At 37.7% G+C, this 17,618-nt stretch overlaps 1 protein-coding gene across 1 annotated transcript in view; it reads right to left on the reverse strand.

Moving 5' to 3' along the window:
- PDZRN3 (PDZ domain containing ring finger 3) overlaps positions 1-17,618 on the reverse strand; it is a 156,904-nt gene that overhangs the window by 135,451 nt on the left and 3,835 nt on the right. Inside the window, exons 2-3 of the mRNA XM_064519213.1 lie at positions 13,981-14,067; positions 12,711-12,818 (exon numbers count right to left, since the gene is read on the reverse strand). Of these exons, the coding sequence (XP_064375283.1) occupies positions 12,711-12,818; positions 13,981-14,067 (195 nt within the window). The remainder of the gene's footprint in view (positions 1-12,710; positions 12,819-13,980; positions 14,068-17,618) is intronic.

The following is a 17,618-nucleotide window of genomic DNA, read 5'->3' on the forward strand; positions in this document are numbered from 1 at the left end:
GTTGCTAGCAGGACACTTATAAACTCTAGCTGTGTCGCAAGACTGTTCATTTCTTTATGTTCCAAATTAGCTGACAGATTACAACTGCTAAAGGAATAGTTTTAGAAGCTAGATTTTCTTTAGCCTACATTATAACAGGTGCCAAAAAGATTAGTTTGAAATGACAGCTGTGGATTCTTGACAAACTAGCCTCAAGAGAAAAGTATTGCTAGCAGAGAAAGTAAGAAAATGCAAAAGTGAAAATTACATAAATTTGAAATTTTTTGCAAACTGTGATTAAGACAACTGCTTCAAACCAAGTGAAGTAAGTGAATCTAATTTAATCCAAGCCAGTGATGGTGCCCCTGAGAACTGCAGATCCTATGGCTTAGGAGGCAAACACCACGAACCGATAGACGCAGAGATGCCAAAGGAGATTTGGGAACCAGGCTGAGGAGGAGTTCATGCTTCTCTGAAGATGGATCGAGGTTCTGTTGGATCTTAAAAGATGTGCAAAAATAACTTCCTTTGTAGGATAAAATAATCTTAAAACACTGATAAAATCATCAGTTGTAAAGTCTCAGCTAGCTTACAGCGTCTTTAATCATTTTGGGCAGCGACAACTGCCATGACTGTTCCAACAGCAGACTTTAGGCCTAACACAAACTCTGGGCCTCTGAGCTTTCTTGTGTGAGAATTTGACCATTATTTTTGGCCACTATTTTTAGCAACATTTCATATTCTAGAACATTATCACTACTTTGCTTTTGTTTGTTCTCATGGGGGATGAACTAAGCTTTAAAGGGTTTGGTACACATTTTTGAAGACCATTGAATGATTTAAGGCATCTTCATAAATATAAACACAACAGTGGACTTAAGTGGTTATTTTAAAAAGCCAGAAAAATGTAATTGTTAAAAATGTAATTGTTAGAGTATATACCTGACATTGTCTTCTAATTGTTTTCCGTTTTGAATCTCATTACCTGATTTTAAATATATGCATCTATGTCCCATCCCTCATGGATTTCCTTAAGACTTACAGTAGATGAACGTTAGCCTCAATTCTGAATGAACTACAAGAGAGAGACAACTGAATATGCAGTCACTGGTGTCTCCTCATTAAACACATTTTTTTTTCCTTTGCAAGAAATCTGCATCAGGAAAAACATTCACTGTGCAAGAAAAGGGGTTATTTTTTCTTAGGTCTTGGCAAATGATGATAAACTTCCACACACTGTCTAGATTTGCACACCTAAATAGGTTCATCAAACCTTTCTTTAAAAAGAAATAAAAAGCTTTAAGTTTGTGTGAGAATTCCAATAATAGGAAATCATTCTAAAAATATAACATAACTGCACTCACATGTCTCTGACCCAACACCCAGTATGACCAGTGTAAAGGCTGTTTTCCACAGGGTTCCCAGCAGCTCTGCTTTAAAGCCATGCATTTAGCCATATTTAAATCAACAGCTTAGATTGCATCTTCATGTAGAACTACATGTCATCTGCTTACAGACCAGCCCATCTTTTTCTTTCACACTGGGTAGTACTTACTCTGCACAGGCAGTATCATGCTGTTGCACAGACTTGGCTTTTAGAATAAAAAAGAACAACTTTTCCTTTTTGCTAGAGGGAAAAACTATTAGCCAGAAAAGAGTGGTGGATCTCTGCATGCCACATAGAAAGAACAGTTTAAACTTCCAACTGCTCTGTGTCTGTGGATCAGGCTAGAGACTCTGGGATCTCCAGTGAATTAAACGGAACCTGAACTGAGCCAAGTTTACATGTATTATGGCCATAGGAGTCTTTTCTTTCTATTACCTCACTCTCCTTGTCAAACCGCAATGTATCTCCATCCAAAAGCGTACTCTCAGAAATATTATCATCCCTGAAAGCCAAGATTTCAGCAATAAAATATCTCTTTGAATGATTTCAGGCTGACATTAGCCTTTGTCCATGACAAAAGAATGGATAAACAGTAAAAGAGTCTGAGTAGCAAAAAAATTTCACTCTGTTCATTCATGGGCTTAACCCATGAAAGCTCTGCATAGGACCCATTTCTGTGTACAGTTAGATTTTGGTTTTAAAAAGAGTGGATTCTTAGGAAGAAAATGAATTCTTTTAGAAATCGAGTTAGAGAAATATACTTCAGAGAGCATTGCAAGGGTGGAAATCAGATGATCTCTGCGTATGCTTCTTTGGAGGAAAAAAGAAGTTATGCAATTCCAAGCAGTCATGTGATATAGCAGCTGCTAAAGTTACTGCTAATTTTTATTAGAGCTGCCCAGAGCCAGAAGAAAGAAGTTTAGTTTAAGAAATAAACTAAATCTTCCTGCAGAACTGAGAGAGAAGAAAAAATCTGCACTAAAAAGATTTTTTTTTTGCAAATGATTTAGGAGACATTTTTGCTCTCCCTTCCTGTTACTGGTTTCTTTCTCATATTCATCCAGTGAATCAAACATATATAATATTTACTAGTTTTCAGCTCAAATTCCTGCTAAACCCCATGACCCAAAAGGACTATTCACATGCACAAAGTGTACGTGCTTTTATCCACACAAGGAGGGAACATAGCCCTGGGCAATATACTTTAGTTGACCCTGCTCTGAGCAAAGGCTTGGACTAGAGGATCTCCAGAGGTCCTTCCAACCTACACAGTTCTGTGATTCCGTGAATCATGTAACGATTTTACTCTCTTTGTTAGACTTTAAGTTGGGATTTCAATATTACCCAAATCCCACTGATATTTTACAGGACTGAGTGCCTGTGGTTCATGTCTCTGAAAATTTGTGCAGAAATTAAACTGGATCCTGGGCCATACTTCGACACCAAAGCTTTTATGTGCTTTCAGTGTTGCACTTTCATGCACTTCAAAGCTATTTGGATCTCGGCAAAAAACAGAGCAAAACCAAAAGAATAAAGGCAAGTACTTCCACATAAAATTCTTTCCAGTAAAGAGACCAGTCATGACTTTTTCTACATCACCTCTTCCCAGTTTAGACAAGATGAATTCTGTACTGCTGGTGAATGGACCAAATAAGTAAGCTGTGTATAATATGCTGGGGTTGTGGGTGATGATAACTGTGGATAAGATTTTGTCAGTGTGAAAGAGTATGCAAGATGAGCCTGCTGCAGGGTATACTCTTCTCGAGATCCAGAGGCCAAGTCCTACAATACAGGCTATATACATTGATTTCTCTCAAAGATTATTTTAACATGAGGCTGAGTAGCATATTAAAGAGGGGCTTGTACCAGCCAAAGGGGAAGATACTGTCTTCCAGATGCTGACTTTCTCTCCACCTGCTTCACACAACTGAAGCACATTACACCCTTAATGCATAATTTAAATCGCAGATAAGATGTTTGCACCATGTGGGTTTTTTGGGAATTGCAGTGGTCTGGAGCATAGTAATTACTTGGCCTTCCTCGAAGGACACTCTCTCTATTACGTGTGTAAGGATGGCATGTATTTCTCTGCACAGCTAGTAATCTGCCCACAGAGCAGGTTTTATACCAGCCCTTCTTCCATGCATAACAAATTCTCAACTTTTCTCTTCTGAAGCATTGCTCCTCTCCCTCATGCTTTTGACTTAGCAGAGAAGCTAGATCTTATCAATCTTTAAAACCCATCAGAGGTAAATTCTCTTTACACATATAAGCTTTTTTAAAAATGCCACACCATTATAAGAAACCTAACATCACCAAATTAAATTTACTGTGGATCTTAAAATGTATAGTAATATTTTAAAAGCAGCAGCTTAAATATTATGCTCATTTTAAAGCCCCCGTGCTGAAGCAAAAAGTTCTGAAGTACTAATGTTGTCAGCCCAGTGCCATTCATATTTATGAGGGTCTAACAACTTTATAAGTCCTGTGGTTGGTTGCTCTTTGTAGTGGAACATAAAATAGTAAAGCTATATTGTCTAAAAATTACCAAAACATCATGCATAGAGCACAGAAGCAGTCAACAATTAATTTCACAATACTGATAAGTGTCACCTCTTAGTATTTAAAGCACAGAACTGCAGTTAATTGTGAACAGCTTTCAATTTTTCATGTTGTAAAGAATGACTTAGGCAAAGAAAAAAGCTTTAGGAATAAAAGGGAATATGAATCCAATGCCATGACTGCTATGCAATTTAATATAGAAAGTTTGATCAGTCACCTTGAATCTTCACCAGGCATCTTCATTTGCCATGCTTTCCTGTTTGTCTGTAATATGTTTCATGTCTTACCATAAGCTAATGTTTAGTAATTAAAAAACCCAAACCCTATACGGGAATACAGTTATACTGATGACGTATGCTATAAAGCAACAGGACTTTTTTGGATGTTAAAACTACAAATACCATTAATCAGAAGTGACGTTGTATGATATTTGTTACTAGGATAGATTCCAGGATTTTATTTCAGTTTCCTTATTTCGTATGTGGGAAAAAATGAAATATACTGTTGTGAAAAACATGCAAACGTGGTGCTCGTATGGCAAAGAGGTTTGCATGCTATGCTTTTGCTCTGAAGAAGAGTCCCACCAACAGTAACCAGGCTCCAACTGCAGGATCAGATCAGGATTCAGGATTCTCTGGATGATTTAGTTACCCTGACAAATTCAGTATATTAACATTTGCTAGATAAATTCTGTTTTTCATTTAATTCCAAATGAAAGGAGTTATGCAAATTTTACTCAAGTGCGTTTTGAATAGCAATGGTCTGAGCTTACTTTTTTTTTTTGTTAATTTGCGCATTTTGCATATCTTTTAGTACAATTGACATGGTAATTTACTGCGTGTGTGTACTAAATTAAGGATGATTGCGTCTGATTGCCCAATTATTGTGATACAAACGAAATGTGTGAAAATAGTTGATAGGACATTCTGTGTGTTTTCTCTAAAAAGCCTCAGAGCATTCAAAAAATCTAAAAATAAAATCTAACAGTTAATCATAATGGCTTGGCTTCAAATGTGGAAAACTGAACAGGAGATGATTTAAAATGCAAGAAATTGTACCATATGTGAAAAGAAGATTAAATCATCTCATTGTTAGATGCTTAATATGCCTCATTTTTAAAAAGTATTTGTCTGCTGGAGTTTGACACATTTCTCTTTGTTTAGTTGAAAAGAATATGAAACAGCTATGACTTCTTTGAAAGACTAATAATAACAATTCATAAAACTGAAACCTAGACTTCTCAGGCTGTTTGAATTTTCTTTTTAATGCATGTGTCAAGCAGCACAGCTATAGCCTGAATGGCAGTATCATCCTATAGCCCGTGACTTGACACCCCACGTATGTGTGTCCTAGCACAGGACAACCTTTGCACCAGGTGATTCAAGTAAGGAAGGACCTTTTTTTTCCTCAGCATGAAATAGCCTGGCAAAAGGCTATGCTGCAGCACAGCAGGCTATGCACAGGCTACTAGTTGCTTTATCAAGATAATTAGCATGGTCTGGTTTACTGGAAGATGGTAAACACAACTGAGGAGAGTGCATGAGATATTTCACAAGCTGTGTGATCATGCAATACATGAATCAACTGTGTGAGTCCCACACTTAATGTGAGATTTGACAGCCCTGGAAATTATAAAAGCAGTTTGCATTTCCTTTCTAAGTCCTGTTCCTTGTGGTGTTGAGCAAGTTAATAACCACACCACTTAAAAAAATGGGGAGTGGAGAGAGGGTGTATGCTATACAACCTGTGATTTGCACTGTTTCTTAATGTTATCAAATGCTATCATATCACTAGCATTTTTCTCCTACTTTTCCATTCCTATAAATATAGCTATGATAAAGTTGGATGCAAAAGAGAACCTGACCTAGAAGGTATATTCTTCATAGTCACTTCTGTCAAGTTTTCCCTTGTAACCATGGAATTCCAATGCAGCCATGAAAAAAATTCTTTAATTCCTCCCAAAAGATTTGGGGAACTACATCCCAGCTAGCCTCAACGGCAGGGCAGGACAGGGTTTCATTCTCCGTAGCTATTTCTGCATGGTAGGGCCATCAGAGGGTTTCTGTGGGGTACAGCTGTCTACAGAGAATACTATGTGAGAGGAACAGGGATTGTAAGTCATTTCCAGAGGAGAAAGGAGAATGAGGCTGTCAGGAGAAACTGTTGATGAGGTGAGGAAGTGCCAAAGAGCAGCAGCAAAGTCACAGATGAAACAAGGATTCTGGAAAGCAGAGCAGCTCTTGGAGACGCTGTCAGGTAGGCTGCAGGTGTCTCGTTCGGTGGCTCAGAGATCCATTTCTGAATGAGCATCTGAACAGACACTGATTGGAACAAAAGGGTTTAGATTTATCCCCCAAGTCTAAGTAGCTCTTAAGTAATTTGTGTAAAACTGAAATGACTGCACCCATTCTGTGCACATTTGAGGAACGAGGACAAATTTCTACAGTTAAACTGTTCCGCTGCCTGGAATTCACTGTGAGCAAGACAGAGCAGCACGCGGAAATCCTGGGGTGTCGTGCCTCTGTACTCGCGCCGAGAGCAGTTGTCTTCTGGCTTAAGCTAAAGATTTGCACTGTAAAGAGGTAGCTTTTTCACAAATGTAACTGTATTTAAAGAAAAATTGTATACGTTGTAATTCCAGTAATGACAATTATTTTCTCTGCTTTCTGTACTGTTTTTACTGCCATCTCAAGAGTAGTCAAGGTTAGTCCTCAGTTACTGTGCTCCCATGGATTGACACATTTACATCAGCTGAACATGGATACTGGTTTGCTTCTAAGCACATGGTATTCGCAAGAAAAAAGGGGAGGGGGAAGAAAAGGACACTATAATCCCATTAATTTAAAAAGAGTTACTCATAAGGGATTTATTCCTGCATTGAGGGAGCTTCTTTGGATAATTTCATTACCTCTTCTTCGCTCGGCATAGCCATGAAAGCAATATTCTGAGCTTCCACAGATTCAAAATGCCAGTATTCTACTTAGAGTCAACGTGCTGTGGACTTTTATTAGGAAAGAGAAAGAATACAATGTTGCAGATATTTAAGGCAAACTCATATAAGACTGTTTCAAAAGTTACAGTATAAAATAGGCTTGTAACTTGAGCACTGCAGTCCACTTTACCCAAATACAGACAGAAGATCCGTAATACTGCAAACAGAACAGCATTGTTTTGTTTGTTTGCAACACTTTCACTTTTCTCCCATCTTTTTTGTTCAAGTAAAGGACAATAATACAGTATTTAACATATAAGATGATGTTATACCTTTTGGTTCATTCGCTTTTTGCTGCCTGCCAAGGCTAAGCCTGGCTCCCCTCCTTGCTTCCTCATCTCCATGCCACCGCTTAGACTGGTAGGGAATCAAGTAACTAAATTTGTGTGTGTGGGGGGGGAATGCAGTGATAACCAAGGCTTTCTGTTTTTATTTACATTTTCCTCTTAAAACTATTATTATTCCCTTTTAAGATTCACCACGCTGTAGCATCCATGTTTTAGCAGAGATACGATGTCGCTTTATAAAGTATCATTAACAGATATGGACAAAAGGCTTGGACAGTTTTCTAGGAGTGTACTCTCCAAAAATAGCTGGATTTTCTGCAGCTGCACTCATTGCCCCTTTGTGTTCAATCTCCACAAATATTCTAATATGCTTGCGTGTCCTGGCAGGAACTTAAGCAGTCAATTTTAAGTGAATGTCTGAAAACCTTTTCTTCCAGAAAATTAATTCCTAAGCATATGTATCTGCACAGTAAATCTTGTTTGCAGAGCAGAGCTCTTCTGTTCATGACAGTGAAAAAATTCTGTTTCACCTATACACCTATCAGAGTTCAACTAGTGCTTACTTTGCAGTAAGTTTCTTGCAAGCCTATAGGCTTAGGTTTATCATATTAAAGTAATTTTAAAAACTGCCCACTGGCAGAGTATAAAGGCCATGTTCAATTAATACTTTTATTTACTGATTATTTGTGGAACTCTTACGCGAGTTGAGTGAGGCCACGTGAGCCGTCTGGAACTGGTGGGAAGCGGACCACAGCACGCAGCCTGTGGACGAGCGCGTTCTGACAAGCCGACCTGACTGGCAGCACACTGAGCCCTTTCAGTCTAGGACTCAGTCTGGTGGTAAAACTAGACCCCATCGCATACCAGTGGACCAGGCAAAATGGTTTTTCATTCATTCAGTTTTAAAGCAGCCCTTGCCTCCGCAGCAGATGCTTCTGAGCATATACATTTCACTGACAGGGAAGGTATGCCTTGCTCTTGTAAGCAGTCCTTTCATTGATTGCTCTGTTCCTGAGTAGCTGATGCATTTACTCCCTGCTAATTTGACTTTTCAGAGACTACAGTGTTAACACAGATACCAGGTTGTGTTTGCTCTGCAAACCACCTCCTCTGAGCAAAGAGTGGCTCTGCTAAAGCAACACATGTACTACAGGGCAGAGACCCCACAGCAAATTGTAAATTCTGTTTTTAAGCATACAGTACAAGATTTGCTAAAAAGTTTCACTGTTATTATGTGTAACCTATGAAGAAATCCATGTAATAGAAAAGCAGCATGTAATTGGTAGCAAATGAGTGGGCTTTGGGGAAAGTCAGTCAAATGCATTATGACATTCTCAGCTCCTGAAGTAATCATCCTTCCTGTGAGCAGCATGATACACTGGGCAAGTCCCAGGTGCCATAAATCCTCACGGCTTCACTGGAGCCAATGGAGCTGTGACAGTTTATGCTACTTCAACAGTACTGTGATTGTGCTTAAAGTTTTTTAAGGTGGCAAACAGTCAGCATTCAAAAGTCTCCTTCTTTCTAAACAGTATTGTAGCTAAGTAAACAAGTTTTCTAGTTAGAAGAGAATGTCATATTTAATTTATAATCTTTCAGAACTGATGTGCTTGAAAGTTTAAAAAAAAAAAAAGCTGAAATTAATTTTGTCTTAAGAAACGCCAGGCTGCTGAGTAAAGGATGTATTCATGGCTGGGACTTGAACCAAATTCTGTTAAGAGAGGAAATTAGCACCATTTTGCTACCCTGACAAAACAAAATCTATGAAAGTAGTAATCCGTTGCATAAAAATCAAGAGTTGCAGCATGTTATTTAACATGAGAGTTTGCTATGGAACATCTTAACAGTAATATAGTAGATCACTAGTACTGCATTAAATCAGCTGGTTTTCTTGCATGTGTAAGTCACAGCAGTATATGGAAAACCTCTAGTCAAATCAAAGAAAATCTCATTAATATTATTAATTCCTCACTTCTAAAATAATTCTGAAAGATCTGGAAATAGATATAGATAAGAAGCACTGCTTTCCATAGAGTAGCTATGAACAGATCAGAGTCCAAGCCTTTAACCCTGATCTGACAAGAACTTCGGGGAGTTACTTCCCTGTACACCTCAGACTACTCATTTGCAAAATACAGGTAATATTATAAAAGGCTAATATGAAATTAGTAATCGGTTAACAGCCATAACACAATCTTCATAATCTTATGTAAGCACTATCATTACTATTCAACAGATTCTGTAAAATAAAATAACAAGGGAAAAGGATATATCTTTATATTTCTGTTATGTGCCAGTTTGAAGACAGTAGCACAGAACATGCAACATTCATCTCAATGATATATGTCATTTAGTAGTAGAAACATGTCAGTGCTTATGTCAGTGGTGTGCAAGTGGAAAAAAAGTGCATTTACTGAAAATACAAGACAATTCTTAATCTGATTTATGTTTCTGCATTTAAGCTTTTAAAAGCTGTAAAACAGGAAATCCAGTCCCAAATTAGAGAAGGAAAATACGTTTTAAAATGATCTCAAACATAATTCAAAGTTTATCTCTATATCAGTTTGTCAGGGGACAGAATTTGCAAACAAATACCAATATAACAATACATTTGCTATCAGCTAAATAAACAGTGCTATATATGTTTATACATTTTACACTAATTCCTGCTCAGTAATTAGAAGTGTTTTGACAGTTCTGAAAATGAGAAATGACGCTTCTATTTTACATGTGTTCTAGAATGTGTCTACCAGAAGATCCATGGTAAAGCAACATTTTCCAGAAGGTAATAAAATAATTTATGGTTTTATTGTAAGTTCACTGTGATGGTCACTGGAATTAATTTTGGAAATGCTGTGCTCAGTGGCTTATATTGGAGTGGGAGTTCTTTACAAAAGATTCAGTTTTCAGTCATGCTGGTGATGCATAAAGCCATAGTATTAAATGAATATATCAAAATAAGCATACAATATACTCAGTTCTAGATAGTTAAGTTACCATCTTTCCCTCCTGCTAAGATGCTCTATTCTCTATGCTGCATTCCACTGAAGTCTTGCTGCTGTGTCCTGCCAGTTATCTCAGTAACTAATTTTTCACTTGAATTGCCAGACTAAAATTTGGGCAGTGGGAAGGTTACAAAAAAATTTACCTCTAGATGGGCACCATCATTCTACCTTACCTAATTTTCATCTAGACCATTTACAGGATATTTAGATTATAAAAGATATTGGGATTTAGTGTGATATTAAGATGTCTTGATGCAGGTAACCCCTGTTCCTCACATAAACCAGGGTTAAATATAATGCACTAAATATAAATTGCACAGAATACAGAATGAAGCAGTTGTTTCCAGGAGCTGATGTCCACACTATGCGTATTTCAAGGGCTTTGTGTTAGACCACCTCTAGTCTAGTTTTGTGAATGCCGGTTAGTGGCCGGGGTGCATTAAATGAGTTGGTTTTATCTGAAAAGAATACAGTTAGCCCACACAGATTACTCCACAGCATGAATCAAAATGCATTAGCTGGGGACGATTGACAGATTTGCTTCAAAAGGATAGTTCTAATCCAAACTCAAATGCTAATACGGATGCACCCAAAGGCAACGATTTTGAAACAATATGCTAAATCTTCACCAGCATTTTGTCTATATTTAAAGGTGAGAAAAGTGAATACGAGAATGAACTTGTGGTCAGCACAAAAAGAGTTGCCAACACCCTGCATTCAGTTGGGTTGTTATGGTGTGTTATGAATATAAGAAATTGCCCTTCTGCCTTTATTCTAGGGTTTTCTCTTACTCAACAATATAACCTGGAACTGTGGGAAAGACCCCGCAAAATGGATGTGTTTAGCCTGATGCCGTGCTACTCACGTGGGCTTTAAAAAGAGGAGAAATACAGAAGCATGGCACAACATCTCACCCTGCCTGCCGTTCTCCATGTTCCTCCTAGGTGCTTAGCATATGTACAGTGTAGTGGTAGTTAGTTGCTCAGCCTAGCCAGTGCCAGCTGCTGAACTTGTGGAGAAATGGGATAGAGAAAGGCAATAGGGAGAGAAGTCCCTTGCAATGGAGAGCAGACGCAACACCCCTTGGAGGCAGGCTACTCCCCTGTGCTGTAAGCAAGGCAGAGTTTGGCAGGAAAAAATGCCATATCACTGTGTAATTGCAGACTGAATTACGGCGCTGACACTCAATAAGAACTGAATTAAGTTTGCATAGAGAAACTAGGACATTTCCTAACTTTGGGGTATTTGATTTTCAAAAGGGTTTTTTTCATATAGTTGTTTTGTTTGTGTGACCTTATACTACTCAAAAATGGATGACAGCTTTTCAAATGCGCCTTTTTTATAGGAAAATTTTCAGTTCAAACAAAAATTGCACAGTTCTCACAAAATTGTCCATGCAGTTTCACAAGTATGTTACAACATATAGAGAGTTTAAGCAATTCCAGATCATTTCACAGCTCAACTTATCTTTTTATAGTTCTGCTACTGTGGCTCCATTCTTCTCCATATGAAGAAACTTAATTAATATTTTATATCCTTTCTAAATTGTGAATACGATTTATCATAACAGTACAGAAAATACCAAATACACATTGTCCCCTGCCAACAGAAAATCCTTAACAGCTGTTTATTGCTCATTTGCAAAACATAAGAGCAATGGAATTCCATTACTTAGAGAAACTGGCTGTTCCATGATATCCTTGGCAACAAACACCGCACTTATCTTTTTGAACAATAGACTCAAAGTTTCTCCAGTCTACAAAAATAAAAGACAGCAAAGAATACTTCTTCTTAACTGTAAAATGCTCAACAATGGAAACCGATTCACAATCAGATGCGTTTAGCTTCATGAAAACTAACCTAACCTCCCTCTCCCCCCCCCCCCCCCAAAAAAAAACTGCTCACTGCAGCTTACGAAAAACATTTCAAGCAACCATCTCTTTCACAGGAAGGGCTTTTTATTGAGGTCAAGACTTTGGCAAAATGAGAAGAAATTCAGACCGGAGTCTGAATAACACAAGGAATTACAAACAACATTAAGGGAGTTACTTAGACAGGTTTATAATAAACCATACAAAAATTACATAGCAGAATTTTTTCTAACTGTTCAAAACATTTTTTTGTCCTCGGTCTTAGAAACCAAGATAAATAAAATCATGGATTACACTACAGATATTTCACATATGGTTTTAACTAAATAACTTACAAGTTTCCACTTTCTTTAAAAAGAAATAACTGCAGCATACCAGATAGATGCTAGCTCCTCAGAAAGTCAGGACATGCACATACCATCCATAATCTGGTTTCTATATTTAGGTAAGAACTATACCTAAGGCCAGAAAGGTCAGCACTGAATCAAGTCAAGCATATTTTAACAAACATGTCTTCTAGACAGTGTTTGCCATGGTGGACCTAAACCCACACTAAACATCATGCCATTTGAAGACTTGACATGGAACTCACACTATTAAAAGAGACTGGAGAGTGTATTCACATACCTCAATAATCCGGTCATGAATTTGTAGCCCTCCTTCCTTAGCAGCAGGCCCAGTGTCAACTATTTTCGATACAAAAATTCCTTCACTAGACAAGCCATCTTGATTGTCCTTTAGGGATGAAAAGAAAAATGTATTATTTTATCTTGAACTAACTCTAATTTGCCCTAAGCTAAATCTTTTTCCATGTCACAATAATGCATGTAATTTGAAAGAAATATTCCTAGTGATGTCTTAATGGTACTGGTTTCTATGCGGTTACTCAGTGCTCATGAGAGCACCTGACACTCCCATTTTAAAAAGTTATACAACCATGAATGGACTTTAATTAGCTATATTAATTGCATAGTGATCATTTTTCCCTGACTTAGGCAAGCTCAGTAGTAATTGGCATTATAATTATTCTTGATGTAAAATTCAGTGAGATGGCAGCCTGCTTGCATATCAAACATAAGACAACAATACATTTTTATTTTTAGTTGCACGGCTCTTCCTCTAGAGGTTTAAAAATAAAACTGTGGCAAACAACTTCTAGCTAACAAGGTATCTTCATATTCCTTCCTATTGTCTAATCAGCTTCTATCAGTGCAGACCGATGCCTCAGAAGCATAATTGAAAAACTGGTTAATTATAAGGAAAGTATAACCATCAAGTCAATTTACTAGGAAGAATCATAATTAATGTCACGTCTCAGAGAGCCCCAAAACTAGTTCTGAATACTTTCTAGATTACTAGGACAAGTTAAAATCTGCTCCTTGATCTAATTAAAGTCGTATGCAACAGCTCCAGCCAACAAGCATCAAGAAAAAATACAGTAGTAAGTGCATGATGTAGGAAACATCTGCTGAAATCATAGAATTCAAAAGTTTTTTTTCTTTTAAAGTTCACCTGCACAGAGGGCTGCTTAACCTGTGGTGGAAAGAACAGTAAGTGACAAACTGCAAAGGGCCTGAAGCTGTGGGCTCTGATCTCACGCACCCTCTCCAAAGCAGTATGGTCTAAGAAACAGGTACCAAGGGTTTTACCATTTTGGAAGTGACGCTGCATCTATGTAGCATTAGTTTTGCTACCTGTGATCATGTGTGAGAGTAAATATGTTGAGAAAGAAAAGACGGTATAGTTAATAGACATCTGATACAAAACTGAATATAAGATCTGCTCTGAAAGAATCCCAACAGAACCAAGTACTTGGCAGCAGCATTTTTCCTCTAAGCGTTGACCTACATGCTTTTCCCAAATGGAAAGGGCAAACATATTTTAACAATTAACATACCATGCATGGTCGGCCACCGATAATATTAAATCCAAGAGAGCCAGAGTCACGATGAAGGACGAGAGTCAGTGCTTTAGTTTCTTCACCCTACAAAAAACAGATAAAAGTATTCAAAACATTTACATATTGGTAAGTGTGAGGATATATAATACTTCTATCCAGGTTTGATGGGTTTGTTGGTCGGTGCTTTTTCATGAAGCTTAGAGAAAAATGTTTAGAACAAATTTTCGCGAACACTCAGAACGCAGCAGCTCCAGTCTGTCACATCCCAGCTGCCTTATTGTCCTCCAGCAGCGCTTCTCTGAAAAATCCAGCCATTAAGATTTATGCGTATTTTTATTGAGATCTGCAGTGACACACTTAACAGCAACAGAAGATATTTATATGTAATATGGTTCCTGCAACTACTTGACCTAGTCATATGTGATGTGTTATGTAAAATACTCCATCTTTCCAATAGTCAAATTCTTGACTTTTTCAGTGCTCAAGGGGGACTGACTCTAAGGACTGCATTTTTATGTTACTTCTCTCTATTGCAAGCTACGTTATGTTGTTTTAGGCAGTATCAAACATGAAGTGTTATAAAACAGCAATTGTCTTGTGAGTTTTAGAAACCAACATTGAACAAAATTGCTACATATTTTGCAAAAGGCCTAGGATGCTAATTGCTATTCAGAGTGCCTGTTGTAAAGCAATTCTAAACAATTTTGTTCTTCAGACTCTTAACTCTAGCAAAACCTCTCTGATTAGACAAAAAATGTACAACAGAGAAAGAAAAGAAAGACATCTTGTAATATTTGAGGGACTGTGCAAACATGATCTGTTATCCTGTCCTCTTACTCAGGCTTGTTCCTAACTACAGATATGATATGAGCTTATATAAAAATGTTCTTTGTGACACCGTGGTGGTACTTAATTTTCTTTAATAGTGCATATACTTAACTTTGTCTCAATGTAAGTTAATAGAACTAAATCCTCAAAATTTAATAATTTCAATCTCAATCAAGTTTCTGTTATTAATACCACAACACTACAAAAAGGCATTTGAGTGACAAATCTTTTTAGAAATAAGAATAATAGGATAGTCAGAACTGTGTGTTGTACATCTGCAGACACATATGAACATGGCTATCTCCAAGAGCTTTTTTTTGTTTTGTTTTATCCAAAGGGTGAAAAAGTTATGAATACAAAAACGTTAGAGGAAGTTATCTTACAAGTCTGGTTTTCATAAGCAATTAATGACAAAAATTACAACAGTTGCATTGTAATTCAATGCAATGTTTTTAGTTTGTCCATTTTTCTTCTAACATGTCAATTTGAAGTTGTCAATCAAATATTAATGTCTATTAAAGTTGTAAAAAATGTCAAAATAATCCTATATTACTTAATTACTCTTACAGATTCAGGGGTGATAACAGAGCCAAATTCCCTGCCAGCGTAAACTGGCAGAACTCCACGGACCACATGCTCCACCTGAAAATTGGGTTTATAATTTTCTTGTCAGTTTGTGATCATTATCTTTCCTGCAGGTCCCGTAATTAGTAGGCTTGGACCTGATACAGAAAAACATGACCCAGCTCCCACTGATTTTATTTGAACTTGCCTATGCTCAGCTTCAGTAAGAATCAGGTGCCCAGAGGAGGACTGGAAAACTAAGTGAAAGCTATTTCCCCCCAAGTCTTCAAACCCACACCTCAGACAGTATTTCAAGGAGCTGATTTCCAGCCCTGTGAGACCACTTTCACGGACTGATAATTCAGTGTTTGAAAGACAAGCACATGCTACTGTCACTGTTTACTTCTCTGTTATACCTTTTTAAGATGGCAAAACAATTAGAACAATCAAGAATCAATTACTGCATTGCTGTCAAGAAACTTTTAGTAATTAAAGTGAAATGTTTTCATTAAAACCTCCTTATGCAGGTAAAAGTTTGTGTTTATACCTAGCAGAACCAGTTTTAAAGTAGGTAGGTTTGAAAGACGCTTAAAGCTGTGGAAAAGGAACCCTAATGCAGTGTTTTGGTAAGTATTCCTGAAAAATGTCCATGGGAGTTTTAAAGAAACTCTCAGTCCGTTCTGATGGATTTGTGTATTTTATCCATCTTGTCTGTGGCAGCAGAGCAGTGTTGCAGAGTACAACTCCAAATGACCCTGCAGAGTGATAATTCCACCATATGTGCTAAAATACCTAGGCACAAGGGAGGCAGCAGTGTGTTGGTGTTGCTTTAATACTTTGTTACTTTTGCAGATTCGCATCTCAATCTTAGCAATTTCTTAAACAGTCATCTTTGCTTCTTACGTAAGCCACAATGAAATGACTCTTGCACGGCTCTGCCTTTCTCATCTCCTCTTACATGTCTAACGTTCCAGTGAAACAATCATTAAACAGTGAGGTAACCCTGGAAATGCTGTGGCCACCATCCAGCCCTGCCCCGTCATCTGGTTCTGCAGCAAACCTGATGGTTACTGGCATGCTGTATTCCCACAGCTGAATAAAACGCTTAAACATAATTCTTGAAATTACTGTACTTCCCAGCTGAGTAATGTGGAGCTAATAGACTGGCTTTTGCTTTATATATTGGAAGACTCCAATTTCTTTGGTAATACTGTGGCTAAGGTCCGTCTTAGTTACAGGAAGCACTTCAGCTCCTTATTTATTGACCAGAAGGCTGCCAGGACGAGGCCAACTCATCCTGTTTGGGGGACAGTCAAAGAAAAAATACAATCTTGTTTCAAAGAACTTCATTTGGCTTTTATAAAATGAAAATTTGGATGTTATCACCCCCATAGAGGCACTAAATCTAAGGTCATAAATACCAGATCATCAGCTGGTTTCCCTATCTTTCTGATGTTTACTGAAAATCCATCACTGCCTTTGGTAGTCAGTATAGCAAAAGGCCGTAAGACTTTAAAATTTTAAAGGCCTTGTTTCGGCATGTCTTAAAGCCTTTATCTGCCTTTTAGAGACTGACATTTGTACAGTCTAAAATGTCATCCTCAAAGCTGATGTTACCACGCATGGCTTTCAGACTGCGTTCCGCAGCAGCTCAGACTGCTCTGCTATCTCCAGTGCCACGGGCTAGGTTTATAAACTGCTTTTCATTCCCCCGTGCTCATTTCTTCCCAAAGGACTTTGATGGCTGGGTACATAAAGGAATGATCAGAGCAGCTTATCAATAGGTGTGAACAGTGGTATGTTTCTGCAAGGATTAAGCGTTGTTTGAATAGTATGAGGTTTTTCTTGTTTATTCAGACTTTGATGTTTCAGGATTGACATGTCTGATCAAGGAAAATACTAATTTTTGAAGACAACACAGTACCTTCCATACCACTCCCTCCTCAAGCTTGCCACCATAAGCCTCACCTCTCCCCACCAAGGAATAAATAGTCATTCTCTGACTGCACTTTCAAACTTGTTTTTTGGAGTAAGCACAAAGTAGACATCCAATAAATACATAGTAAAATGAAAATGTGACAAAGTGACAAAGAGAATGGGGAAGAATACACATGGAAAACACAGCTGAAATCATTTAGTGCACATCTATCTGTTGAAGAGACTTAGAAAATTGTGAGATATTTACAGGTGATGTGTGTGCGTGTATAAAATATACATATCTGTGTATGTCTTCCTTCAGCATA

This window comes from Dromaius novaehollandiae, chromosome 12, assembly GCF_036370855.1.
Source record: "Dromaius novaehollandiae isolate bDroNov1 chromosome 12, bDroNov1.hap1, whole genome shotgun sequence".
NCBI classification, from domain to species: domain Eukaryota; kingdom Metazoa; phylum Chordata; class Aves; order Casuariiformes; family Dromaiidae; genus Dromaius; species Dromaius novaehollandiae.